The sequence below is a fragment of the Periophthalmus magnuspinnatus genome, chromosome 10, assembly GCF_009829125.3.
Source record: "Periophthalmus magnuspinnatus isolate fPerMag1 chromosome 10, fPerMag1.2.pri, whole genome shotgun sequence".
Classification (NCBI taxonomy): Eukaryota; Metazoa; Chordata; class Actinopteri; order Gobiiformes; family Gobiidae; genus Periophthalmus; species Periophthalmus magnuspinnatus.
Window position 1 is genome coordinate 34,316,008 of NC_047135.1, and position 27,977 is coordinate 34,343,984.

The 27,977-nt window shown below is 38.1% G+C and overlaps 1 protein-coding gene across 1 annotated transcript; it reads right to left on the bottom strand.

The window, feature by feature from the left end:
- Positions 1-126: 126 nt before the first annotated feature.
- ergic1 (endoplasmic reticulum-golgi intermediate compartment 1) lies at positions 127-27,841 on the bottom strand. The gene is made up of 10 exons (XM_033974463.2): positions 27,688-27,841; positions 16,677-16,738; positions 11,966-12,038; positions 10,737-10,831; positions 6,839-6,963; positions 6,391-6,495; positions 5,426-5,486; positions 5,139-5,239; positions 3,588-3,710; positions 127-1,111 (listed from the first exon to the last, which is right to left on the bottom strand). Exons 1-10 carry the CDS (start codon positions 27,705-27,707, stop codon positions 1,004-1,006), a joined length of 873 nt encoding a protein of 290 aa, XP_033830354.1. The 5' UTR covers positions 27,708-27,841; the 3' UTR covers positions 127-1,003.
- Positions 27,842-27,977: the final 136 nt, after the last annotated feature.

The following is a 27,977-nucleotide window of genomic DNA, read 5'->3' on the forward strand; positions in this document are numbered from 1 at the left end:
AGTCCAACTGAACACTTATTAATCTAGAGCAAGTGTAACGCCAGTGTGGAGTCATCTGTGTGATCATTACCCATGTAACCGGTCGGACTGGAACATACATGACCAAAGATTACTCATGAGAGGGAGAACTTTGAGGTTATTTAATGTAACAACCACTTAAAGAGAAAGATGAGATAATGTTCGGACACAGAAATGTAAGACAAAACAGGTAACAAATGAATTTCAGTAGAGGAAAGTGTTCAATCTCTTAAACAGTAACAAAATGAGAATATAAACGTCATAAAACATACACAAAACTGACTTCAGAATGTCTCAGTAAACAAATCTACGGCCCATGTAAAAGAAAATAACAAAAATAAATCAATTTACACTTTTATAAAACAAAATCTGAAATGTAATTTGGTAAAAAAAGTAGGTTAACATCAACCTAAATCCACACAAGATGTAACCAGCGTGAAAAGAATTGAAATAATAACCAGACAGGACAAAAAGAATTCAGTCTGATTCAGACTTTTTACACTTACATTGTGCAGTTTGATGTTCAGAAACAGAACTTAAAATAATACAAGATAAACACTTCCTTCATTAGCGTCTCCCTCGTGAGATTCAAAGTAATACTCTAACGTCTAAAGTCACATGATTTTGCTATACTTTCTGGACTTTTTGATTGGTGAAAAACTAAATCTCGCCCTAAATCAGTCTCGTTCTAGCTTGATTCTAAAAATGGCGCCCGTTTTTTAACCCTGGAACCGTGTCGGACTTTTCTGGCACAAAAACAAAACGTCTTCTTTTGCCACTCGACATTCAAGAAGGAAGTGGACATCTGATACTGGGCGACTGGCGTGTCACTGGGCGAAATGCAGCCAGGGCAGCTAAGAAAGTGAGTTGGATCAAATGTGCAAAGCCGTTTCATCAGTCAGTGTGATGAGATTTCAAATAGAAGGTCTTGATTTAGCTAGCGGGCTAACGTCACTGGGCGCAAAAAGGCCAGGGCGAGCAGGTCTCAGGACATTTTGCCAATCTGGATTTTTTTCCAAGCTTCCGACGCCGTGAATATACAGGAGTCGATTATGCCCGCTACAGTGAAAGTCCCTCCTACAATGGCACATATCTGCGAAAAAAGAAAAAAGGGGGGAAAAAAGAGGTGGGTTTCCATGTTTTTACAGGTCCTAGATGACAAAAAAGTGACTCTTGTGAGGTTTAAACCAGGTTATAGTGCTGTTACCTCCTCAAAAACATAGCTGGAGTTGTGTTTTGGACCATTCACACATGTTTGAGTCACACTTTAACATTAGTCTGGCTATCTCCAAAGCTCTAAACGCTCTGTTCCACCTTGTGATGTCATGAAGTGGTAGTTTTCATGTTAACAGCTCCTTTTACCTTCAGTTCAGTTGAGGTAAGTGGCAATTCCAGGTCTGAAATTACTGTAATTATTCTACTGAAGGTGTATGGAGTTTAACTTTTCCGTCTAGTTCAAAGTACAGATACTACGCTCAAATGTATTGAAGTAAAAGTAAAAAGTATCAGCTTTAAAATGTACTTAAAGGGCCTGTATTACACTGTTTTCTGATCTATGTTTTAATACTTTTTCCTCCTCAAAAAACAGACCTGGAGTTGTGTTTTGTTTCATTCACACATGTTTGAGTAACACTTTATTATTAGTCTGTAACATTTCCAAAGCTCAAAATGCTCCGTTCCACCTTGTGATGTCATCAAGTGGTAGTTTTCAAATTAACAATCACTTTTTTACCTTTAGTTCAGTCGAGATAAGTGACAACTCCAGACGCTGAAATGATCCAAATGATTCTAGAAATGAAGGTGTGTGGAGTTTAAAAACACAGTAACGCACTTCCTGTATCACCACATGATGACATCAGGAGGTGGAACAGAGCGTTTTCTCAGCCTAAACACACGGGGTTTGCGTGTTAAACATGTGTGAACGAACCAAAACACAGCCCCAGGTCTGTTTGTGATGATTAAACATTCTAACACACATCAGAAAACGTCGCAACACGAGCCCTTTAAGTTATTATTAGGTCGACATCAGCTGATTCCTGCCGGCTCCAGTTTGAGGCAGAATCTCTCAAAGCTTGACTCACATAGTTGCGTTATGACTCACGATCACACTGTACGCACACTCATCTCTGAATAAAGTCACGACCAACTTAAACAATGCTGAAGACAAACAATGGAGAAAAAAAGTCATGATTGAAACAGCTAATTTAATCCTGACGCAGTTATCGGCCGCTTCATTAGCTCAGTCATGTTTTGCCAAGTTTCAAGGCCAGAGAGGTGATAAATCTATTTAAAGACATTATAGTGTTTGTCTGGCTTTTTCCAAAACAAGACATGAATCAGGCCTTATGATTAAAACGACCGAAATACACACTACTTTTACATTTACGTTAATGAAACCTACGTGTAAAGGGAACAGATTTACATATTTAAAAACTACACCACACCCGGGTTGGGATGTTTAGCATAAATATAATCTGAGGGACGTCTTTCGGTGTGTTTTGTTTTGCTTTATGGCCAATTTCAAGCACGGTTTTGTACAATTTAGCTTAATAAATCATAATATATTGCCCTTCTTTAAGCTTGTCACGATAAAACATTTAGAAGTTCGATATATAAGTAAAAATAGATGATAAACGAGTGAAAATAATGCATGCCACTGACAAAATAACCCACAAAAACTATTCTAAATCTACAAAACTGTAAAAAAAATAATAAAAAATACACGAGCTGCAATAAATAAATAAATAAATAAATAAACAGCAGAATGAAACGCTTTAGTACTGATTTGCATCTGTAATGAGTCATTCACGTTATTCATTCAACCTTTTACAGCTTTAATCTTATCATATATAACTAGAAAATGTGTTGATTCATTTAGAAAACTGCCACGAGTGGTAAAATCCACCTGTCGCCCAATTAAGGCGGACAAACAGGAGAAGTTAGAGGAAGAAACTAGAAGGTAAAAGGTTAGGTTTGAGTATAGGGCTGCACAGTCTTTTTTAAAGCGCCTTTATTACACAAAATTGACTCTTGTGAGCTTTACGCAGAGTTATAACGTTGTGACGGCTTTAAAAACAGACCTGGAGTTGTGTTTTGTTTCATTCGCACACTTTATTATCCGTCAGTAACGTCTCCAAACCTCAAAATGCGAAATGGAAGTGGTAGTTTTCAAGTCAACAGCTTCTTTTACCTTCCAATTCCACGTCTGAAATCACCCAAATGACTCTGGAAATGAAGGTGTGTGGAGTTTAAAAACACAGTAACGCACTTCCTGTATCACCACATGATGACATCACAAGGTGGAGCAGACTGTTTACTGTTTGAGAGAAGAGCTCAGCCAAAATATGCGGGTTTGTTTGTGTGTTAAACGTTTGTGAATGAATGAAACAAAACACAAATCCAGGTCTGTTTATATATCTATATTAATGTTAATCTTTAAACTTTCAACTTTTAAACACATTTCAAGCCACGTAGTGTATATTTAAAAACGGTAGCACGCAGTATGGGCCGAGGTCAAGAGGAAACGCTACAAGTTTCGTTTCATTTTTTTGATTTAATGAAGAACTTACTGTTGTTATGAAACGATAGAAAGGCTGTCTCCTCTCCGTGTACTTGACCGTGATTGGACTCAGATCGTATCTAAACCAGATGGCCGGGATGATCCTCCCTGTGTGACTGTAAGCCACATACTCCTGTTGGGGAAAAACAAAACAAGTTAGTAATGATCATCTTCGGAGGGGCTTTCGAGGTAAACCCAGCGAGGGGGAACTTAATGAACACAAAAGACTCTTAATCCCATTTCAGATCGTTGTCACAGATAACGCTGATCTGTTTAAAATTAAATCTGATGTTTTCTCCACATGTGATAATGTTTGTGATTTTTACGCCGCCTGCCTGAACTTTTATGGGTATTACACAGTGACTTTATGAAATACTTTTCCTACGCCCTCATTCTCGGACACGTCAGGCTGTTTTGAGTCCAAACTGATGACTACCTGCGCGTCAACAGTGCAAAGAAACGTCTTTATGGTCTGTTTGCGTCCAGTTTCCACGACCAGCCACTACGGGCGAGTCGTTACTTCAGGGTGAGTGCGCTGGTCAACAGCAACAAGCTGAGGTCACAGAGTGGAGTGGTCATCCAGAGCAGGAACCAACACAAACACCTAGTGACCTCATTCTGCCACGCCCACTGCAAATGTTTGTTATGTTATATATTTAAATTCATATTTAACACAAAAACAACAGAATAAACTAGATTTGAGCAGGAAGAACAAAATCAATATTTATAAGACAAAAGACACAAGGAGGTGGGCGTGGAGTAGGGGTGGAGTAGGGGTGAGGTATGAGTGGAGGAGGGGTGGAGTAGGAGTGGGGTAGGGATGGAGTAGGTGTGGGGTAGGGCTTGGGGTGGGGTTGGGGTATGGTTGGGGTGGAGTAGGGGTGGGATAGGGGTGCGGTAGGGCTTGGTGGGGCAGGGATGGGGTAGGGCTTGGGGTAGTGTAGGACTTCGGGTGGAGTAGGGGTGGAGTAGGGGTGGAGGATGCACCTTACTTCATAATCAGACTCATTTTAAATATATAATTCTGTAATTCTGTAAATGTGATTGATGATCATGACCAACACTTTAAACTGTGCATGAGGAACACCGTCCACATCAGGGACTGTAGTAGTATTATTATTAATATCATTATCATTATTTTATTATTATTATCATCATCATTATCATCATTATTATTATCAACATTATCATCATTATTATTATCATCATCATTATTATTATTATCAACATTATCATCGTTATCATTATTATTATCATCATTATTATTATTATCATTATCATTATTATCATTATCATTATTATTATTATTATTTTCATCATTATCATCATTATCATCATCATCATCATCATCATCATCATCATCATCATCATCAATATCATCATTATTATTATTATCATTATTATTATTATTATTTTCACCATTATCATCATCATCATCAATATCATCATTATTATTATTATTATTATTATTATTATTGGCCTCTAAACACTTCTAAACCTGAAGTGTCACCATAAAGTGTAGTTAAGCGGGCGGGGGTGAGGTGGAGGTCATTTCCTTTACCTTATTAGCGACCGTGTACTGGTAGGAGAACCTCTGTTTTCCCGACAGATCTTCATAAACCGTCGGTACGATCTTGAGGATGTAGTCGTGTGAGGCCAGCGCTGTCGATAAACAAACAGTAAAAACATGAACTTCAGTTTAGTGCGACTCAGCCCTCATTTAAAAACCACAGGATCAGCTGTTTCCACTGCCCCCCGCACGTTTACCGTCCCGTGTCGCGCGTCACGTCAACACAAAGGAAATACGACATATACAGAGGCTTTAGTGCGCACAGGAGCAGTACTTACGGTTTGATGAAAGCCTGTCAGCGCCCCCTAGAGCATTAAACGCCCCCTGGACCTTTTGTACCTGCGTTCAAAAAACAGAAAACATTTTATTATTATTATTATTATCGCAATGAAGCCCAACAGTGACCGCAAACCCTCTGAATCTGGACGTTAATGCTCATTTTTCCCATAAACTTTCCAAAAATTACATCAAACTGGGCGATAGTAGCTCAGTTGGTAGAGCGTTTGCCCACTGATCTGAAGGTTGGTGGTTCAAATCCCAGAGCTTCACACTTATTTCATAAATCTGATGTCTTCTGTGTGTGTATAAAATGCAGAAAATAGTCAAAATAAACAAAAAAATGCTAAATGAGTTGACTTTTGGCTGGTAGCGTAAATGTTGGAACGTTTCCTCAGGGTTACAGGTTCGGGTTTTATCATTTCTGTGGTAACCAATAACAACAAGGCCTAAAATTATACGAAAAATCTGTTTCTGCAATGTTACAAACCACCAAATTATTAAAAAATTTCACAGAATCTTGCGTTTTAAACATGCATTTTGGACATAAAAACAACCGTGTTATGGATGTTAGCGACCACAGCGCTAGTTAGCTTCTGTCGTGCCTTTAAACCGGGGGTGTCAAACTCAATTTCCCCAAGGGCCACATCAGCAAAATGGTTCGTCTCAAATTTGCAAAGATATAAAAAAAAAAACCTTGTCGCGGGCCACATAAAATGACACGGCGGGCCGCATTTTGCCCCCGGGCCTTGGGTTTGACACATGTGCTTTTTAAACTGTTGATATTTATATTTTTTTGAAAAGACTATGGGAAAAATGACTGGAAAATTGACTTCGGGCACCAGAGCGGGCTTCAAAAAGGGCGGTCCTGTTGCGCTGCGTTAACACGTTTAATCACATTTCCCAAAAAACTGTAAAAGTACTTACACTATCTAATATTTATACTTTGATTTTATTTGTTACAGACCTGTAGTTTTTCTCCAAAGGCCAGTTTATGGATCGTATGGGTCATATCTGGGTTTTGTGGCTGGGCTGTGGCACTGTGTGTGGACACGTGGAAGTTTCCTGGTACCTACAAAACGCACAAACGCACAAACGCACACATTAATATTAATATAAACCAACTTGCAACACTTGTTAACTAATTCCCAACTGAAGAACACTATGGAAAACTGTGCCCTTATGGAAACTTGCTCTGGTTTGTTTGGAAAGAATTACACTCATTTACCCCGTTTTGCATATTTTAACTGCAGCGCGAGTTAATCATTTTAAAAATAGTGGAACAAGTGACGCAGGCGGTGGAGATGACGCTGTTTAACTTCACCCGGGTGAGAGCGGAGGAGGAAGAAGATGGTTCCTTGTTTAGACTGAAGCGTTCCTAGTCTTTTGCTCACGGTGGAATGGAGCGCACTCACTTTGTTGATGCTAAAGATTCCTTCAAATCGACAGCCGCTGCCCTGGTTCAGAGGCACCTTCATGGAGTTGTCGATGTGTCCGACTTCGTGGCGTCCCATCTCGTCTTGGATGTCCAGCCCCACCACTGCAGAACAAAGGACGAGTAAAAAACGCATTACTGACGCCAACGCCAAATGTATTTCTAAAAAAAAACTACAAATGCGCATCTTAAAATTGTACTAAAAGCCAAAACAAAACAACTATTTACACTATTTTCTAATGTTTCCTCATCAAAAACGTATCTAGAGTTGTGTTTTGTTTCATTCACACATGTTTAACACACAAATCCTGCTTCTCTCAAACAGAAAACACTCCGTTCCACCTCGTGATGTCATCATGTCGTAATCCAGGAAGTGAGTCACTGTGTTTTTAAACCCCACACACCTTCATTTCTAGAATAATCAGGATCGTTTCAGCTCCTGGAATTGCCACTTATCTCGATTGAACTGAAGGTGAAATGAGCTGTTAACTTAAAAACTACCACTTCATGACATCACAAGGTGGAAAAGAGCGACAAAACACAACTCCAGGTCTGTTTTTGATGCGGTAACGGCATTATAACATGGATTAACGCTCGCAAAAGTCATTTTTTTGTGTAATATAGCACCTTTAAGAGCAGATTTGAAGGACTTTAAAGAGGGGCAGCTCTGATGTGTGGAGGTAGAATGTTCCACAGTTTAATAGCAGCGTATTACAGTCCATTACATCAACAATAACAGTGTGGTTTAGCGTTTCTCATAGAGGCGACTATAGTGACTGCGTCTTCGTGTAATTGTTGCTCCTATGTCTCTCTGCGTGTGCGTCTGTGCATAAAAACCTCAGTCTGTATAAACGGCATTGACACGAGCAGCTGTAATCCGCTTTATACTGTATTTTTTTCATTACTGTGCTGCAATTGTTGTTTTTGTCTCATTAATATTATGAGATTTGTGTGACTTTAGGGTTAAATGTACAGGAAGAACACAAGAAATGCATTTTACCTGCATAATACATGGGTGGAAATACATAAATATCATCTCATCCCACTCACTTTCAATGTTTTTTTTTTCCTTTCTGGGACAAGTAAAAACGATCCCAGACCAACGCTCGAAATAAACAAATCATCGTCGTCATCATTTTGTCAGTGTTATGTCTGATCCAGCGGCGTTGCTCGTTTAGAGACGCGAATTTTAAACCCGGCTCATGTCGCCTGTTACCTCTGACATTCAAAACGAGCTGAGGCCAATATAAAAATATGCTGTTTAAATATAAGCACGTGTGTGTGTGTGTGTGTGTGTGTGTGTGTGTGTGGGAGGTTGTTTCTCCTTATAAAGTCCTAACTTCGCAGTGGAAATGTGTTAATGCAAAAAAGGGACACGAGGCAGGGGGAACTCATTTTCGCGTTTTTTTGTGGACGTCATAAATCATAACGCAGCACTTTTTAAATGTCACGGCTTGATACCACGGTAGAAAGTTGCAAAAGGTCAACTTTCCATAAAGATATGACCTCTTTACAAGAACTTTTTTAGCTTGGTGTGCGTGTAAAACTATCACATGACAACTATAGTCGCACAGAAACGATGTATTTGAAATATTTCGAAGTAAAAATGTGATGTTAAATCTTTATGCTGTTCCCATTTGTCAAAAAAAACAGAAGTCGTAGTCATATAAAGTCAAATTTGTTTAACTAATTTAAGGTTCTGCTTGTAATTGGGTCAGCGGGGGAGGGTTAGACAATACCCTCTTGTCTTTATGACGTAATATCAATCCAATCTTGAGGGGATGAGTTAAACAGGCCGGTCTGAGCTCCATATTTGTGCAAAACATCGAGCAAAATTATCAAAGCCACCGTACAAACACCAGGAGTTTCAGGAGTTGGACTTTAAACCACACATGGCACGAGGTGTAGCACATGGACGGCAGCTGCGGGCGTACATGCCAAACTACTTGCTCTAACAAAATCTGGACCCACTTTTCCACCCAAGTATTTATTAGCTTTGCCATTTTTGGGGAGCGATTGAATCAACATGTGTGTTTTTGGTGCTGGAGCTGACGGTGTAATCTGTCACAGGCATAGTTTCAAAGGGAGTCATGAGGAGCTGAATGCCAAAGGAGCCTGTAACATTCTCTGGTGCAGTCACTGGTGGAGCGTTTATTAGGAAAAATGTCAAATATTAAAACACCAGTGGACTTGACTTGGGTAATATCATCATAGTTAGTCACTGGTTATAAAAGTTGAACCATATCGTCATGTTTTTATACAGCACTTTTCCATCTTCAAGGATCAAAACGCTTTACATTAAGGAACACACACATTCATACACCAGTTTTTTATGTTTTATGTTGAGAGCGGGATTCAAAACACCAACTATCGGATCAGTGGAAAATTACTCCCACCACCTGAGCTGCTGTCAGTAATAAAATGACATGATTTTACTCAAGGCAGCAAAACTAGGGATGTTCGATATATATAAATCAGTTCAAGTATCAGTATCGGCCGATATTGGTGCACATTTGTCGATAGTGTATTAGCCAATATCATTACTCATACAGATATCATCATACAGATATTTTTGTACTTTCCCAGTCTCTCTCTAGTGTTTTATGGCTTTGTATGTGACACAAACATACAACACATTTATCTGAGATGAATGCATTTTGTTATTTTTATAAAACTGAAAACTTGTGATCTTTATTTTATATTAAAACAAATTAATGGGCCTCGGTATTTTTTTGAAGATTGGTATCGGCAAATATAATTTAGCAGGCCAAATATCTGATATTGGTATTGGCCAAAAAAAAAAAAAAGAAAGAAAGAATAAAATAATAATAATAAAATAATAATAATAAAAAAACAACAAAACAAAATAAAATAATAATAATAAATTAAAACTCCATATCAGCCCACCTCTTTTCTGTACAGTTGGAGGTAATATGTAAAAAAAAATAAATAAATAAAAGTAATCATTTCCTTCACACTGATCAATCAAAAATTGTAACTTTTTTTAATTGATACAAAAAACTAATGTGGCTTTAAATCCTAATAAAAAAAACATCAGCACTTATTAAAATAAAATAAAAAATTTCCTGGAAAGTCTGAACTATGCCCCAAACTGCAGGTTTTTTACTGACAAGACGATTTGCTGTAGATCTCGTGATTGAAAAGCCCAAACTGATCATGAACGATTTAAAAACGACTGGATACTGATTTCCTTAAACCCAGTCACAGCTCGGCCTGTCCCTATAATTACTATAACGACTTCTCGTTTAGTTTATGAAACATGGAACAACAGATTTTCGGGGTCAATGTGTAAAGTTTCTTGGCACTTACTGGGATTTTTTTATGGTTATTTTTTTGTCTGTATGATAAGATTTGAGCCATAAACGGTTGAATGAATAACTTGTCTGACTCATTACAGATGCAAACAAAGTAACAAACAGTTTCATTCTGCTGTTTATTGTAGATTTATAATAGTTTTGGTGGCTTAAAGTTTTTGTGTCAGTGTCATAAATGAGCTCTACTACGTCGCTGTACTTCATATAGGCAGTTGTGCGTCGTTTAAAGGCGACACAGTTGTGTTTATGTGAATTCCAGACCAAACACAGACAGAGGCCCAGTGTTATTTAGACGCACGCTACAACACAACCACGTAAACACACCACTATCTGCCCCTGATTGCAGATAAAAGAGCTGACCGTATCTCTCATCTCCCACCAGCGCGTTGTGTCACACCGCGGCCTCGCTAAACGATCTGAATTATGACATAGATAGTGTGTGATAATGAGGTGTTGTGATGCCAAATGGACCGTAAACCAAAAGGCAAAGCTGAAGAAAACAGGAAGTGTGATGAACAAACCAGGCCAGAGCGGTGTACTCACGGTCGCAGTGGAGGTTGGGCAAGCTGATGTTCAAACTGACTTCGATCTTCCCGCCACTGTCTTTGTCCGGGTCGTCCACGTATAGTTCATTTACTCTGGAAAGAAGGATACAGATGTTTAAAGGTGTAAGTGCTGTGGAACGTTTATGCCGTCTGCTTGACTCCCTGGAGAGAGATTACACCATTTTTTGATTTTTTTCATTTCCGATTCTCAATAGTTCTCCCTTGTTCTTTATTATGTGACTAGCTTTATGAAATCAAATTTTCTGAATGAAAAAAGTGAATGTGGGATTAACTTCCAGATAAAAAAGCACTTTACATTAAGGTTTACGCTTCTGGAGTTGGAAAAAAAGTGACTTACTTCTTTAACAATTATATTCTGACCTGAACAATCGCAATAATTGGTTAAGTAATTAAATAGTAAATAGCCCTCAATTTCCGATTCCCAATAGTTTTCCCTTTTTCTTTATTATGTGACTGTCTTTATGAAATCAAACTTTACGAATGAAAAAGCTAAAAAAACACATTACATTAAGGTTTATGTTGCTCGAGTTGGGAAAAAAAGTGACTTATTTTCTTATATTCTGGCCTGAACAATCGCAATAATTGGTTAAGTAATTAAAAAGTAAATCGTAAATGGTCAAGGAACGTCTCACTGGGGGCAAAGCGGGTCAAGTCACGACAAAAGCGTTCATCTGTGGGAGCTGGAATCGCACCGCCAACCTGTAGATCGGCACGTCCGACCGCTCGACCGATACCGTTTACGTCGAGAGCGGGATTCGAACGAACGCTCCAACGACCGAGCAACTCCCGCCCTCTGAAACTAAAATACGCTGACATCCCTACTTCCTTTTTGACAACTTGGCTCATCTTTCTTTGCCACGTGGTTAAAAAAAGAAGCCATCGACGCCCTTTGCGCATCACACTGTCAGAAAAGAGCGCTCGTATGTCATTCATTGAGTAATTTCCTTCCTGCCTCTCCCTCCCGATGTCGTCGCTCATTACAGTGCGCCGAGGGGCTGACGCATTGTACAAAAACCAATTTCCTGAGAGAAAACGCGCTCTTTTCATTGGTTACAGCACTGGCTTGACATAATGAGGGCTAGGACAACAATGAGGTAGTGTCTATTGTGTATTTTGGGCACAACGGAGCTTGACAAATTAAAGACTTGTGCGATATTGTTGGCTATCCAGCATATTACAAAAGCATATACAAGTTTATATACTTACATTTCCGTAGCAATGAATCCGGTGAGCTCGGAGAGAAAAAGAAAGAGAATGAAGACGCAGCACAGAATCGAAACTGTGGGCAAAGAAATGGGAATAATGAGAAGCTTGTTTGCACATTTAAGCCATTACGATCAAACAGGGATTAATGGGCACGGTACATTGGTTTTAATTTGGACGGCACCGCGGGGATGATGCAAACGGCTGCGTGTAGGAATGGTTGATCTCAGCGTTTGACATTAGTGTGTAATAAAGCTGTACCCTAAATAGCAGTTTTTACGGGTGGCGTTAGCTCCATTACGCACGCTTACAAAGAGACTCCTACACCAATTACACATGAAATGCCAGCGCAACAGGCGGCCATCACGGCGTATCTGTTTGGGAGGTGAGCTCATGGGAAGTTTATTCAAAACACACCTCCTTTAGGGTAAAAACACCAGGACTGTATCTAAAGCATTTCGCTGGAGTCTTGTATTAATTTACGGATAATTTTAGAAGTATTATTAAGTTAAATTTCAGCTGGACAAAAGGTTATTTGAGTGAAACAGATCGGAGTTTTTCTTTTACTATGGATCAAACTTGGACGACAGACAGACAATATTAAATTATTATTAAGATTTATATGAACCAGAGCAGTAAGGAGAATTTAGGAGTGAATTAAACCTGTCACTTTACAGATAAATATAATGTTTACTTATAGCAGGGCTGTCCAAACTACGGCTCAGGGGCCAAACGCGGGCCTCAGACCAATTTTTTTTGGCCCTCATGCCTCCTCCTAAACTGGCCCAATTGATCAGGAAGTATTTTTTTTACTACAAACTGAAGATATTCTACCCTCTATAACCTGAATAACATCACACTGCATCGTGACACAGACCTAAAAATAATCTTAAAGTCTTTTTAAAGGTAAAATGTCGCTGTCAAACCTGTGTTAAACGCACCGTTCGACTCCCCGTATGCGGTGAAAAAAGTTTGGACACCCCTGACTTATCGTTGAAATATTTAGACTTGTATGAATTTGTAAATTGTTGATTAAATCTGGTGTGATCATAGAATTACTCATGCGAGACATATTATGAAAAAAAAGGCCTTTTGACCACGTTACAATAGCGTCTCGTTAGCATTAGCTTAGTCTAAGTTTCATTATGAGTGATTCATGTGTTTGAGTAATCCTGTATTGTCCTGTATTGTTGACGTTAGGAGGAATCAGACGACGTCCATCACCCACAGCTCAAAAAAATCGCACTAACACCAGCCTGAGATTAATAAGAACAAGTGTAAAGTTTTAAAAAAAGTAGGGCAAGCTGAACGTGGAGTGGAAAAGTCCGAGCGTGCGGGGGGTGCGGGTATCTGCTTCTTTTCACACGTGTCAAATTAATGTGGTGTCAGGATAAAAACAGGAGGGAAACGATCTGCGCGTCTGTGGCCCTGGTATGGAGCGGCTCTGGTGGAAATCCTTCACTCAGCAGGTGAGGCGTGTTTACGTGGCAACCGTCGCCGAGGACGGCCGCGTCACATGACCTTGTGGTTGGCAGGGCGTCAGAGCCAAACCTGCGGTCTGTGCAGGCTTTACATAAGCCGCTGTTTAACTCACAAACAATAGGGTGTGTTGCTATGACACACAGGCCACTAATTCAGGTTCAAACAGTAATTCTTCCCCGGTTACAATAGTAAATAGGAGTCATCGTACCCGGGTGTATCGGGTGTGTACCCATGTCAACACCGCTCGAGAAGAGAGGAAGCTCTTTAGTGAAACGAAAGCACAGATTATAGTTTGTAGTTTGAACTGTGACACTGATTCTAGCCTTCACTTTGTTATTTCCTCAATTCAACCCTGACTGAAGGTTAAACACAGAGTTATCATTTTACAACAAGCTTAATCTAACGTAACGTGACTTTTATCCTCAGAAAAACACAAAATATACAACACTACAGAACAAAAAACAAACTCCTGTTAACCCTCTGGTGCACAGCGGTCACTGCAGTGGACAGCTACTAAAACAACTTTCTCTTTAAAGCATTGGTTTATGTGGTGGAGCCTCTGGAGTGCTCTCTGCTGCCACACTCCATTGAGATCAATTCAGTGGTCAGTCGGTGTAACTGCAGGTAAATTTCCTCTGTTTTTCTTATTCAGGTCTAAACATTGCACCTAAACAGTGTTGAAATTTCCCAAAAAATGTTGAAATGTTTTTCAAAGCATAAAAAGAAAGATGTGTTTGTATATTTACAATAGAACACAAGTTAATTCATATTTACAGGCAGCTCACAATGTTGTTTCATGTCCTGAGAAGAAGAAAAACACTTCAGAAACAAAAAAATCTTGACCAAGGCCTTCATAATTCATGCATCAGAGGGTTAAACTAAACACCCTAAGAATCGAGTATGAGTGGAATGCGGCCTTTACATAAACGCTCAAACAAAAGCAGATGAGGGAGAAAGGGGGGAGGGGTCACGTATTTGACCTTTTGCCTCCGCCTGTGATCTGATCAGGGTGAAGTTGAACCAGGTCCAGACGCAGCTCTCGAGGCGTGGAGACAGGAAGGGAGTGGGCCGCGGACCGGAAACGCTTCCTGACATACTTCCTCCAGGGTGGAAACGGCGCTGTAGTGTTAGCGAAAACATTCCCACCGCAACCATTCAGGAAAAGTGTGTCACGACGTTACTACACGAGCAGATCTGTTTCGAGTTTACATCCTCTGTTACTAACTCCAGCTGACGGCGCCAGGAATTCATCACTGCATAGTTTAGAGCGAGCGAATCAGCCAATAATCAATACCTCATCAACGAAACAGTGATTTTTGGATGACGTGGACTAAAACACAGGGTCTGACAGGAAAACTATTCAGAATTCCCAACTGTGACAAGCTCGGAGCCCGGAGCAACACAAAAAAGCCAGATCGTTATCATTCTTGTCATACCGGTTACGCCACGTCAGGCAGGGCTCATCGTTACCGCACGGGACAGGTGGATACTTGTCTGATACTTTTTTAAATATTCCTCGAATACTCCGCCTCTATGGAGGAATTTACCGGCATTTTCTTCATGATAACCAATAGCATAAGCCCGTAACAACAACACATTACGATTGGTTGTTGTCGTCCGGTGTCGTACAGTAATAACACGTTTTATCTCAATTATAGTAGTGTTAGTAAAAAAAAAATCATTGTGTCTTTAATAAACATTCGAGTCCTGTTAACATTGGATGAAACGTATCAAAAGAAAGAGGATAAAAAGTGAAAACAGAAGTAAAAAATATAGAGATAAAATGGACATAGCTAAAGGACTAGCCGCCGCAATCCAAATAGGAAGTGATCATGGCTCCAATTCACTTTACATTGAAAATCTGTCACCTCTCTCTCGTTATTTTGGTCTTAAATGTTCATATTAACCCTCTACATGATCCTGATATTTTTATTTCACTATTGTGTCTGTAAATTAAGATATGAACATTAATAAAAGACAAATCAGGCGCCTTCTTTCCCGGAGGTCCCTCTCACTAGCGTTAGCAACAGGTTTGATTGACAGCGTTGCTAAGCGCCCGCTCCTTGCTAAACCAGCGGTGAGGAGAGGAAGGGGCGTTGCCTTCCACAGCCTCGCTCCTGATTGGTTCTTTCGCTGCTTTGATATTCACGGACGGAATTCCAAATATGAAACTCGGCTGGAAATTCGCTGCTATAACTGGTCCAGCCTCGATGAGCTTCATTTGACTCGACTTCTTTACACAGTCTGTTTTTGTTTTTTGTTGTTTTTTTTTCATGCCAAAGCTCATACCGATTGTTTAGAATTCAGACAAAATGATGGCCAGTATGTAGAGCCGATTTTGATTCTTATTTTCAACAAATTCTGTTATTTAAAGTCAGTACAAACTCACCCACAACCTTTTCTGTCACTACAAACTATAAGAAAACTGTGCAGTCACCTTCTGCGCAGTTGTCTCTTTGTACTAACGTGTTAAAATAAAGCTTGGTTTACGTTTTATTGGCCTAAGCTGGAGTTTTAAGGCCAAAACGCTAAAAAGTGCAAATATCTGCCCGTCTATCTCTAATACATGTGCGGGGATTTGTCATTGTGAGGACTCAAATACAGTCGCTTTATGAGGACCTGCCTTCTTTATGGAGACAATGACGTGAATTCCTTATTATTAAAACAACGACACGGCTTAAACAACATGGGTTAAAACAGTTTGAGGTTTGGGAAGTAGTAACTATGATAAAAGTTTAGGATCAGTCTGCAGGAAATGAATGGAAGTCAATGTAAAGTCTCCGAAAAGCACAAACGCTCAGCAGGTGTGTTTGCGCAGGTGTATTCAGTATCTTACACTTTAACTTTGCACGTTTGGTTTGTTAAATCATACCTTGGATCCTATTTATGTTTGTGGACGATGAAGCTACATTATTTCTAAAAACGACACATGGAATAGTGGGTTATTTTGCATTATTAGTAGTTATTTTGCTCCAAAGGACAAGCAAAACTGGATAGATTGGTGCCACTAACGCGTTTTAATAATCTGGAGATGAACATTTTTGAATGTTTTAATGTTTTAAATGGACCTACAGACCTACATAGTTAGCCATTTTGTTCATTTTGTTTGTACTGTTCTGTACTTTAACGTTGGCGAACAAGAGTCTGATGCAACTGGACTCTCCCTGTAGAAATAAAGATTAAAAAAACGAAAAAACAAAAGTGAATATTTGTTGTTTTGCGCAGTACTCACTGAAGGCTCCTGTGTACGTGGGCTGGGTTAGATCTTTTGGCACTTTCCTGTAGATATCAAATCTGCAAACATAAAGAAGAAAAATGGAAAAATACAAGAGGAGTTGAGAAAAAAAAAAGCTACATCACCGTTACGTGCTGAGAAAAGGAGCACAGTGTCCTCACCGGCCTGCGTAATGTTACTCAAGAGTGCAGGAATGTTAGCTCTGGAGCGGGGCCCGGGCGAGCGGCGGACAGCTCGGCCTTTAGACGCAACCTCGCTCAGTCAATGTGGGCTTTGTAACTCGAACCTGACCAACCCCAAACAACACAAACGCACAGGAAAAACACAACCACCCCTGCAAAAACAAACACTAAATCCCATTCTCTAATCTAATAAACATCCAGACCTTGTGCCAACTATTGTAATACTATGATCGGTTTGAACTTGAAGTGAGAGAGTGAGTGAAATCATAAGGCAATATATTACGTAATAAAAATGAAACTACACAAAAAAAAAACATTAAGCGCAGAGAAGGGAGACATTTTGAAAAATATACAAAGGAAATTGTTGTTTTTAGATGTGCAGAATATTACGCAGGGATGACGATACTTTGGCTTTAGCCCTGATGATCTCACGTTATTTCTTTTTATTATAGTGTTTAGTTTTACACACACAACACACAAATAGTACACAGTGGTCCAAAAGTCACTGACACTTTTAAATCTTCAGTAGCTCCTGTAATTCTTAAGTCAAACTCACCAAATTTTAGCTGTAGTTAAACTGAACCTTCCGAGATTTTTGGCGATATATACGGTTATAATTGTTCACTTACACTTGAACTTATCACGACTTAAACTAGAGGAAGTAATAATGTTTTTTAAGCGTCCGCCATTTTGGATTTCGCCCCGAACAGCCTGATCCAACACACTTTGCGTCACATTTAAAGCATTTCCGGGCTTATGTCTCTTATTTGATCCTCGATATTACGTTTTAAGTCGTTTATTGTCTGAGTTTTATTAACAAACACCTTTTCTTTAAGACAGAATCAGGACTAGTCAGGTCTGTGGAGATCTGCCCCCTGTCTTTGAAAACCACTTATTATTCCTTTAATGGCGTTTACGCTCGAGGAATCTTTGGTATTAAAATGTCGACGATGTGCTGTATTTGCTCAGTTTAATGTCGGAAGGGTCGTTCTAAATGCTCTGAAAAAATAAAAGAAATATATTCAGAAACAAAAGAGTTATGAGAGATTTTTTTTCAACTGTCAGTGACTTTTGGGCATGTTTGCTCTGGACCGAGGCCATGCCGAGCAGACACAACCTCACTGACTCAATGTGGGCTTTGTAACGCGAAACTGACCCCCCGAAACACCACAAACACAGCGAAAAATCAGATAGACAGATACTGAGTGAAATCGTAATGCAATATAATAAGTAATGGAAATAAAACTGCAAAGAGAATCATGTATTTGCCATTTTGAGCACTTATATTTAACTAATTCTGTATATCTCAAAGCAGCAGTGTCTTATGTGGTTATGTAGGGATGCATCAAACCAGCATTTTCAGTTCCGATACCGATACTTAGGCTTTAAATATCAGCCGATCCCCAATATTATAAGGGTCGATATCTGTTCTCTTTATTATTCTGTTGCTACGCTGTTTGTTTTTGTCATTTATTTGAACAACTTGGCATATTTAATGAGGTTTAGTTAAACGTACAACAGCCAAATACTGCAGCAGAGATGAACCAATCCAGCCTTTTCAGTTCCGATACCGATACTTTTGCTTTAAATATCCGTCGATCCCTGATATTACAATGTTGCTACGCTGTTTTTGTCACTTATTTGAACAACTTAGCACGTTCGTTACACAACAGACAAATACTAGACATGAACCAATCTGGCCTTTTCATTTTTCTGATTCGGATATCAATACTTTAACTGTAAGCATCGGCCGATATCTGCTACTGACCGATACCAGTGCAGGAATGAAAATGACACTTATTTCCATAAAACACAGTTGACTTATTACACAAGAGATCCAGCCGTGTTACACAACTGTTGCTTAACCTTCAAATCACTGCTCCACAGCTTCCCATGAAAAAAGTTCAAACATTATGAGACGTTCTGGGGCCAAAAACAGCCTGTAAATAGTTTTGTTACACCTAATTAAACGTTCATTTACGATACTGGCTTCAGTTCAGTTCAATTCAAGTTTATTTCTATCGCACAATTATAAACTACTTCAGGGTTTCACATAAAAAGTAAAATAAAAAACTAAAAAAACAAATATACAGATAATAAAATGCAAAGGAAAAGAACAATAAAACACCAAGAGATCCTGGCTCCACCGATACCATGGAATCGATATCCGATCCAGCTCATTTTTTCAGTTTTCCTTGGCCGATGTCGAAACCGATTGTTTTGAATCCAGAGCAGCCGATGACAGATGAGCCTCGAGGATATTTTTGATTATTTTCCCCAAATGATGTCATTAAAATGTTTTGTAATGTGTTATGCCATTTTCTCTTCGTATTAAAGCTTTGTGTGTTTTTTTAGGCAGTAGAAACCCCAAAACAAAAAGTATTGGCTTGTACTGGAGATTCAAGGCCGATAGACGATACAAGTTTAAATATCCAGTCCAAAGTCCAAAAAGTCTATCTCTAATCATAAAAAAATAGTCTATAATAACAAATAAAAAAAAAATAAAAAAAAGTATTAAAAAATAAATAAATTAAAAATAAATGATAGATAAATAAATAGAAAAATAAAAATAAATAGTCTATAATAACACATAAAATAAATAAATTAAAAATAAATAAATTAAACATAAATGATAGATAAATAAACAGAAAAATTAAAAATAAAAGGTCTATAATAATATAAGAAAATAAATACATAAAAAAATTAATTAATTAATTAAAAATAAATGATAGATAAATAAATAGAAAAATAAATAGTCTATAATAACAAATAAATAAAAATTAATAATAAATTATAGATAGATAGATAAATAAATAAATAAATAAATAAAGAGACCTGATTAAAGTTGCTGTTTATACCTTTTGCCAAATCTTAAAAAAAAACTAAAGTCATGTTTCTGCACTTTTGTGGTTAGTTTTATTGCTTATAGGCATGGGATGGTTTTGAAATTTGGTGTCACGATTATAATGGCGAAAGTAATTGCGATTAACGATTATATCACCAAGACACAGACACAAAGAGATCCTGGCTCCACCGATACCATGGAACCGATATCCGATCCAGCTCATTTTTTCAGTTTTCCTTGGCCGATGTCGAAACCGATTGTTTTGAATCCAGAGCAGCCGATGACAGATGAGCCTCGAGGATATTTTGGATTATTTTCCCCAAATGATGTCATTAAAATGTTTTGTAATGTGTTATGCCATTTTCTCTCCGTATTAAAGCTTTGTGTGTTTTTTTAGGCAGTAGAAACCCCAAAACAAAAAGTATTGGCTTGTACTGGAGATTCAAGGCCGATAGATGATACAAGTTTAAATATCCAGTCCAAAGTCCAAAAAGTCTATCTCTAATCATAAAATAAATAGTCTATAATAACAAATAAAAAAAAAATAAAAAAAAGTATTAAAAAATAAATAAATTAAAAATAAATGATAGATAAATAAATAGAAAAATAAAAATAAATAGTCTATAATAACAAATAAAATAAATAAATTAAAAATAAATAAATTAAACATAAATGATAGATAAATAAACAGAAAAATTAAAAATAAAAGGTCTATAATAATATAAGAAAATAAATACATAAAAAATAAATAAATTAATTAAAAATAAATGATAGATAAATAAATAGAAAAATAAATAGTCTATAATAACAAATAAATAAAAATTAATAATAAATTATACATAAATAAATAAATAAATAAAGAGACCTGATTAAAGTTGCTGTTTATACCTTTTGCCAAATCTTAAAAAAACTAAAGTCATGTTTCTGCACTTATGTGGTTAGTTTTATTGCTTATAGGCATGGGATGGTTTTGAAATTTGGTGTCACGATTATAATGGCGAAAGTAATTGTGATTAACGATTATATCACCAAGACACAGACACAAAGAGATCCTGGTTCAACCGATACCATGGAACCGATACCTGATCCAGCTATTGACACATGACCATTCACACAGACAGTGGCTCCCTCTTTTCTGCATCACTCGAGGAAAAACTACAACTAAAACACAACTCCACCCAGTCCAGTCCATCTTTCCCACAATCAGGGTCGATACTCGATACCGGTATTTGTATTGGTGCATCGCAGTGTCTTGAAATCCAAGGACACAGGTTTTTTCACGACCGCTGCCGATACCGTTTAGAATCAAGAGAACCCGATGGACGCTGAGCTTTGCGAATATTTTAATTTTATTGTTTATAGGTGTGGGACGGTTTTGAAATTTGGTGTTACGATTATTAAGGCCAGAATAATCGCAATTAACGATAATATCACTGACAGTTAAAAAATTCTGTATCTGAATCGTTCTAATTTTAATATTATGAATAAGTTCCATATTTAAACAGCTGTTATAGTACAGTACTTTATTATAAAACAACAAAACACTGCCGTTCATGTCTGTAAACATTACAACTTGCAATGTATTTTTATTGTTTTATTATTTTAGTATTCACTATGAAGGAGATATTGTGTGTTCTTAGTAAAAATTGCATTGAATTGAACAGAAAAGGCGAGTGTCTTTGTTGGCGACTCTCACAATTCAACAAAATGCCCCATGAACGATAACTGTCAACCATTTTTTACCTTTTTTACTGAAACAATATAGTGTTATCGTCCCATCCCTAGATCTATATTCACTTTTTGTGCCAATACTTGCATATATTTTTATAAGTTTTGATTCGTGTTGACTTTTACGTGCAGCACTTTGCTCAGCTGAAGCCGTTTTAAATGCGCTGTATAAATAAACTTGCACTTAACTCGACCTCAAACACTATTTACCGACACCTTTACACGTGGATTTCTATCAACTGATTATCTGATTCGCCCATGCTTCTCATTACCTGTTTTTCTGATGACGAGATTCAAGGTTCCCTGTGATCACATGAAGAATGAACTTTGACAAAAGGTCAAGCTCAAGAGTCATTTTAATCACTCGTTTTCATTTGTTTTAGTATGAGCTCTGTGTATTTATGTGACAAGGAGCTTTTGGCAATTAATTTTCATCAAACCCCTGAGTTATGCGTTACGTAACTCCTCCTACTACCACATATTTTTGTTTGGTGTCGTCTAAAGAAGGAGGTGAAATAACTCTCGAGTTTTATTCCTTTTTGGGGAGTGAAAACGATTTTCCCCCAAACTGACAAACTCCACTCCTCCTCCGAGTTTGAGTGTGGATCCAGGCTGAGGCGTAGTGAACTTTGGAGCTGCTTTTCGAGTTCTCACAGTGACCACAAAAGAGGAAACGGGAGAAAGGGGACTTCCTGTTCAGCCCAGACCCTTTCTGTTTAGATTGTTTTGCTGTAGCTTTATTTACGGCTCATATCTACCACATCTATAAAACTTCCTGGTCCTAAGTCCCTCGGCGGTGAGCTCATGCGGCCGCCGGACGGTCAGGAAGAACAGGGTGGACAGTAGACAATAGAATAGATTGTCCAGAATGGTCTGCCAAGAAAACACTTTTACAAATACTTTACAAAGGTATGAAAGACAGCTGTTTTTATGTCCAAGAGCTCAAATGGGCACAAAAGACAGGTGTATTCAGTCGAAATAGATGGATAAATATGTAAAAATCTCTCTACTTATCGGCAAACCCATATATTTTTAGCATAGCAGCTAACGGCCTTTTGTTTTGGTCGATCTGCTGCTGAAAAATACACACAAAGCTTCATTTGAACACTTTAAAATGAAGAAATGGCTGCACAAAAGGTAACTACGCAGCTCTCTCGTGGTAAAAAAGGAGCTTGGTGGGAGTTTGTAGTAAATTTAAAGGACATAATTACACCAACAATAACCGAAATTGGCCCGAAAACATCTCTAGCTTTTAGCAATCAAAGAGACACGAGTCATTTGCGTCAAAAGAAACATGGCCGCTTACGAGTAAACAGCAGTTTTGTTCTAAATGGTGAAAATGGTAAAAAGTCACATTTACGTAGCGGTTTTCTACCTGCAGGGGGCCTTCAAATCAATGCAATCATTCACACAATAGACTGTATAAAGAAGTGGACTAAGGTAGGACAGAGTTTGGCTGTAAAGTGGATTGGAGTCGATGCCCATGATCACTTCCTGCTTATATAAATGGACATTGCTAACCCGCAGCAGCTAGCAGGTTAGCTACATCCATTTATATATACAAACAAAGTTAAAAAGGTCACATTTACATATTATTTTTCTATGTTCAAAGCAATGCACCCAAAGAACCACCCACTCACACATCCATACACCAGTTTACACAAACACTCTCCCTTTGGAAATGTGTTTGGGGCAGGATTTGAACCACCAACCTCTGGAATAGATGACGAAAACTCAACCAACTGCACTACTGCATCATATAACAACAAGACTTTACCCTCATATGTGCCACAAATACAATTTAATAATCTGGTAACATTCATACAAACATCTGCTGCTGTTTTTAATGGTTTAAACGGACTTATGTACTTATTTATTTTAGTTTTAGTTCAGTTTTTTTCTGTGTTTGACCACGGCGTGCGTGAAAAGAAGCGTCCGAGTGCCGTCATTGGACTCTCCCTGTATAAATAAATACAAAATATTAAATTTCACATGTTTTTTTCACGTTACTCCCACCTCTAATGTTTAATTTTAAGTTCTAATTTAATAAGGAAGTGAGAGAAGTAAAATTCCATTCCCAGTTTTCTGCGTTTTTTTGTCTGCCCGTTCGTGGTAGCCCGACTCGCGGCTGCTGCCTTAAAAAGCCAACAGTGTGAGTCTGAGGTTACACGCCTCAGTATCTCTCCACCTTCAGCTGGAGCATATTGGGTGGTGCGTATTTTTAGCTGTTGGGTTGAAGTTACCAGATTCGTCTCTCGTGGTCACATGTGCCTCGATGGACAGCTTTATGTCTACTGTAAATAGACACAACCGGATGTAGGGCGATGTCTGGACGTTTCAAATCTGGACACGAGATCCGGGGTGTACAGATGACGGTTTAAAATAGATCGGGATAATGTGACGATTATAAACATGAGGCCAAAACAGCTGGGATGTTCTAGTTACTTTCCTCGAAGATCGATTTGGCAATTTCAAGAATTTTCATGAAGCACAGTAAGGTCAATATTAGACAATGATGCAAATTAAAAAAAACTAATAATAATAAAAAATAAATACAAATAAAAAATAAAATAAATATATCAAATTCTTGTTCAGGCAATTTGATATGGGCTTAAAGGGTTGATTTTCTGCTTTAATTTGAGGCACAACCAAAATGGCGGCAGGGTTCTGTTCTAAAGTAATTGGAAGTTGGCAAAAGAAAGAAAAAAAAAAACATTTTAAACCTGACATCTATCAGATATGCTTGGACCAGCCAGTAAATGTCAGTGAAAGCTCAGGATAAACCCTGTTCCAGACGTCAGACAGATGTTGTCAGCAAAGAATTTTCCATAAAGTTTAATAAATGAATATTTTAGATGTGGCATCAACTGGTTTGAGTCCCTGGAATGAAATGAAAGTCGTGAAAAAGATACACAGACCAGATCAATGTTCCATGTACTGGTATCAAATATCGGCACAGATCCTGAAAAATTTGCTGGATTGAATATCGGCTTCCAAATATCGGTTCAGACGATATTCTGGCTGGACAAATAAACTGATGTAGTATAATAGTTGTAGTTAACCCAGAAAGTCTCATAATGTCTGAGCTTTTATTTATACAAAGTTGTTCTGTCATTACTTGAGAGATCATTACCAGCTGCATAAAACACATTAGGATCAGTTTTGCCTCATTTTATTTTATTTTAAAGGACATAAATGCTGTTTTCAGTCTCTGCTCTGGTATCGGTTGATATCGGGTATCGGGTATCGGGATACACTCATAACTATAGCATCAAAATCGAAAAGCTGTGACTACCTCTGAATATTTGGGCACATTTTGTATCTTAGAGAAACTGGTTTTATTCTGTTATTTTCTCAGCTCCTCATTTGCATACCCCATAAGACTGTGGTTAGACCTCAGTTTCACCTCTGAGCACTTATGAATATTCATAGACACCTTCTGAGGAGACATGAGTTAACCAGCTGACGTTGGTCTACTCAAATATCACCACTTCCCGTGAGCTCAGATGTTTGGTTATGACAATACGTACAAAATGTACCGGCATCTCTCTTAAAGCATCATTAAATAAACCATATCTCACACATGAGTAATTTCGAGCCCTGGCTGTATCCGCGCTGATACTGAGCTCACATCATAAATGACGGCAATCTCGTCTTTAATTTATTCGTCTGCAGGACCTACGTGCACTTTTGAGTCAAAACAGTGGAGGAGGAGGAGGAGGGGTCCATTCAAGTGTAACGCACACCAAAGTTTTCTGAGAGCTGGTGTGAGATTAAATGACCCAACAGCTGCAGCAAACACTACCTCAGCATCCACAACACCTACGTGAGCAAACACATGACATAATGTGAGGATCTGTCAGAGCCAAACACTTAGACCAGCCGGCACGGCCTGTCATGAACATCACTGTATCCACTGATTGTTCTGGATTTGAGAGTTGGAACAATATTTTTAGGGTCAATATTAGTCGTACGTACATTTTCTTTGCACTACTGGGAAATGTTTGGTCATTTTTTGGCTATATGATAAGACCTAAGCTGTAAAAAGTTTAATTAATAACTAGGGATGGGACGATGTTGAAATTTGGTGTCACGATTATCATGGCTAAAGAAAACTTGATTAACAATTATATCAAGATAATTATTAAAGTTGCTAACAGTTTAAAAATGGTTTGGATATGAATAACAATAAATGTAATATTATGAATAGCTTCCATATTTAAGTAGCTCTTATAGTGTTGTACTTTGTTATAAGTGAAAACGACAGTGATCGAGAACAGTTAAGAAGAAGTGGGTTTGTTCTGCATTTTGGTGATATAACGTTGATTATTATATTATTATTTACTGTCCCATCCCTATTAAGAACTAAACTAACTAAAGTGCTTAATTTTGTTGTTTATTTACTGCAGATCATGATTTTTTTTAACAATATTGTACATTTAGAATAGTTTTTGTGGTTTAAATCTGCTCTTATGTTTTTGTGCCGTGGTATAAACGAGTTTCAATATTACTTCAGTGATACATCAAACTTCAAAACGTGTGATTGTGACAGGCCTAAGCACGAGACAGAAATTATAAAAAGCAAATATCTGAGTGACACATCAGTGAAGTCATTTCTCAAAGCAATAGTTGTTGTTTTTTTCACAGTGCCCGTAAGTAACTCAAATCTAGTTTCTGGTGCAAGAACGAGAAGTTTGATGTAACGTTAGCATCAGCACGTTTACTGAAATAGCAAAACTAGAATAAACTAGAACTAGCTGCAGCCGCTAACACTCACAAGATTAGACTCTTCTTAAACCCGCCAGACTGAACACATTTGACAGAGAAACTACACAAAAAGTGGAAGGAAATAAACTTTTGCACTGCACTTCTCAGCAGCACCAAGCAAAAGAGACAGCTGGTCATTCCATATAATTTAGTTTTTTTGTTAAATTTTGAAAAAAAAAAAAAAAAACAACACAGTAGATGAGGGACATTTCCACACTGGTCAGTCTAAACAACATGTAACTACCACTTCACCAGCACATTTACACCTAAATATGAACAACAGGACAATCAAATGCATTTCAAAATAGGCCAGTCACAATAATAATTATAAAAATATTGCGATAAACGATAATACTCAACTACTTTATACCAGTGATTCAAAGCAGAACAGTCCTACTAAACCAAACCACTAAATTTTTAAATCTATTGCATCATTACAGGCCTGAACTGCAGCAAATGAAGATGAGAATGAACTAATAATCAGCCACAGAAGTGATTTACTCTCCCCTCTACAGCTCAAATCCGACCTTCTTACTTAAAAATGGCAAAACTCTAACAACTTTTGCAAAGAAGTTGTACACGTGATAAATACTGAGCCCTAAAATAAAGTGTTCCAGATTTCATATACTGAAACATAAGTCAATATAGTGATTATCGTGACAGGCTGATTTCAAAATAAATTACGTCATTTACTACAGATATTCAATTAGGGACATGTAGTGATGGGAGGCTGAAAGTCTCTTTGTCATTGTTGAAACTTTTTAATACAAACAGGAGGTACCTAGAGGTTTTCTCAAGAGTTATAGTTTACGATCCACTGCATCTTCCCTGGGAAAAGTGTGTAGACGCTCTCTATAGAAACAGATTAGGGTTGAGGTGAAAGGACAGGGTTATCTGACACGCCCTGACGCAATATGTAAATAGCCTTAATTGTAAATAAACCTCCTTTACTCTGATTAGTGTGTTTGGCTGTGACTAGTGTTGACGTTCAGAGGTGTGACTATCAGCTATCCCTGAGTCTCAATGGAATCAATGAGTCACTTTTTCCCCTGAAGTTCTGCAGGGGTCAATGTTTATTGGAGCTGAGGACACTGAATGTGCAGCTTTGTGTATTGGGGATTTGTTGTGTGAAATGTAAGCGGGGTCATTACATCAGTGAATGTAAACTGATACAGGTAACTGCCTTTGTTGACATAAGGGAATGTTGGAAGCCTTGGGGCGAGAGTCCACAACAAGTGGAGAAATACTGCGCAAACGTCACCTCAGAACTAATACTAACACTTTAAAAAAAAAGGTAAACAACACTTTTTCTCTCCTGTAAAGAAAAACAAGCTCTCTGTGGTGAAAGCTAAGCACACAGATCCACGTTGACTCCCACATGAACAACATGCTAGCAGCTCTGCACTCAAACAGAGCCCAAAAGCAGCTAAATGCCGCAGCTGTCCGCGCTCATCTGCGGCCCCAAACAGCCAAACCGCAAACTCACCTCCTCACATCGAACGGCATGATGCTTTCACGTCTGACACCGGGAGTATAACGGGATAAAACTACAAACAAAAGGCAAACATAGGGAATTTCTTCGCTGCTACCGGGTGTTCATTGGTACCGGGCTGACGTCAGCATAGGACGCTTTGCAAAATGTGATTGGTCGAGAGGCACTTCCGGGGACGCGTGATTCTACTTCCGGTCTCAACAAAACAGATTTTTTTTTTTTTAATTCTATTTTATTTTTTACTTAAACTATGTGATTTGTATGATTAATGCTTAAAGATCAAT

Excerpts from the sequence above, each read along its gene's own strand:
- ergic1 (XM_033974463.2), bottom strand. The coding sequence starts at position 27,707 with ATGCCGTTCGATGTGAGGAG. Across the intron at positions 12,039-16,676 it reads CACGTACACAGGAGCCTTCA|TTTCGATTCTGTGCTGCGTC; the intron begins GTGAGTACTGCG and ends CTTTGCCCACAG. Across the intron at positions 6,496-6,838 it reads GAATCTTTAGCATCAACAAA|GTACCAGGAAACTTCCACGT; the intron begins GTGAGTGCGCTC and ends TGCGTTTTGTAG.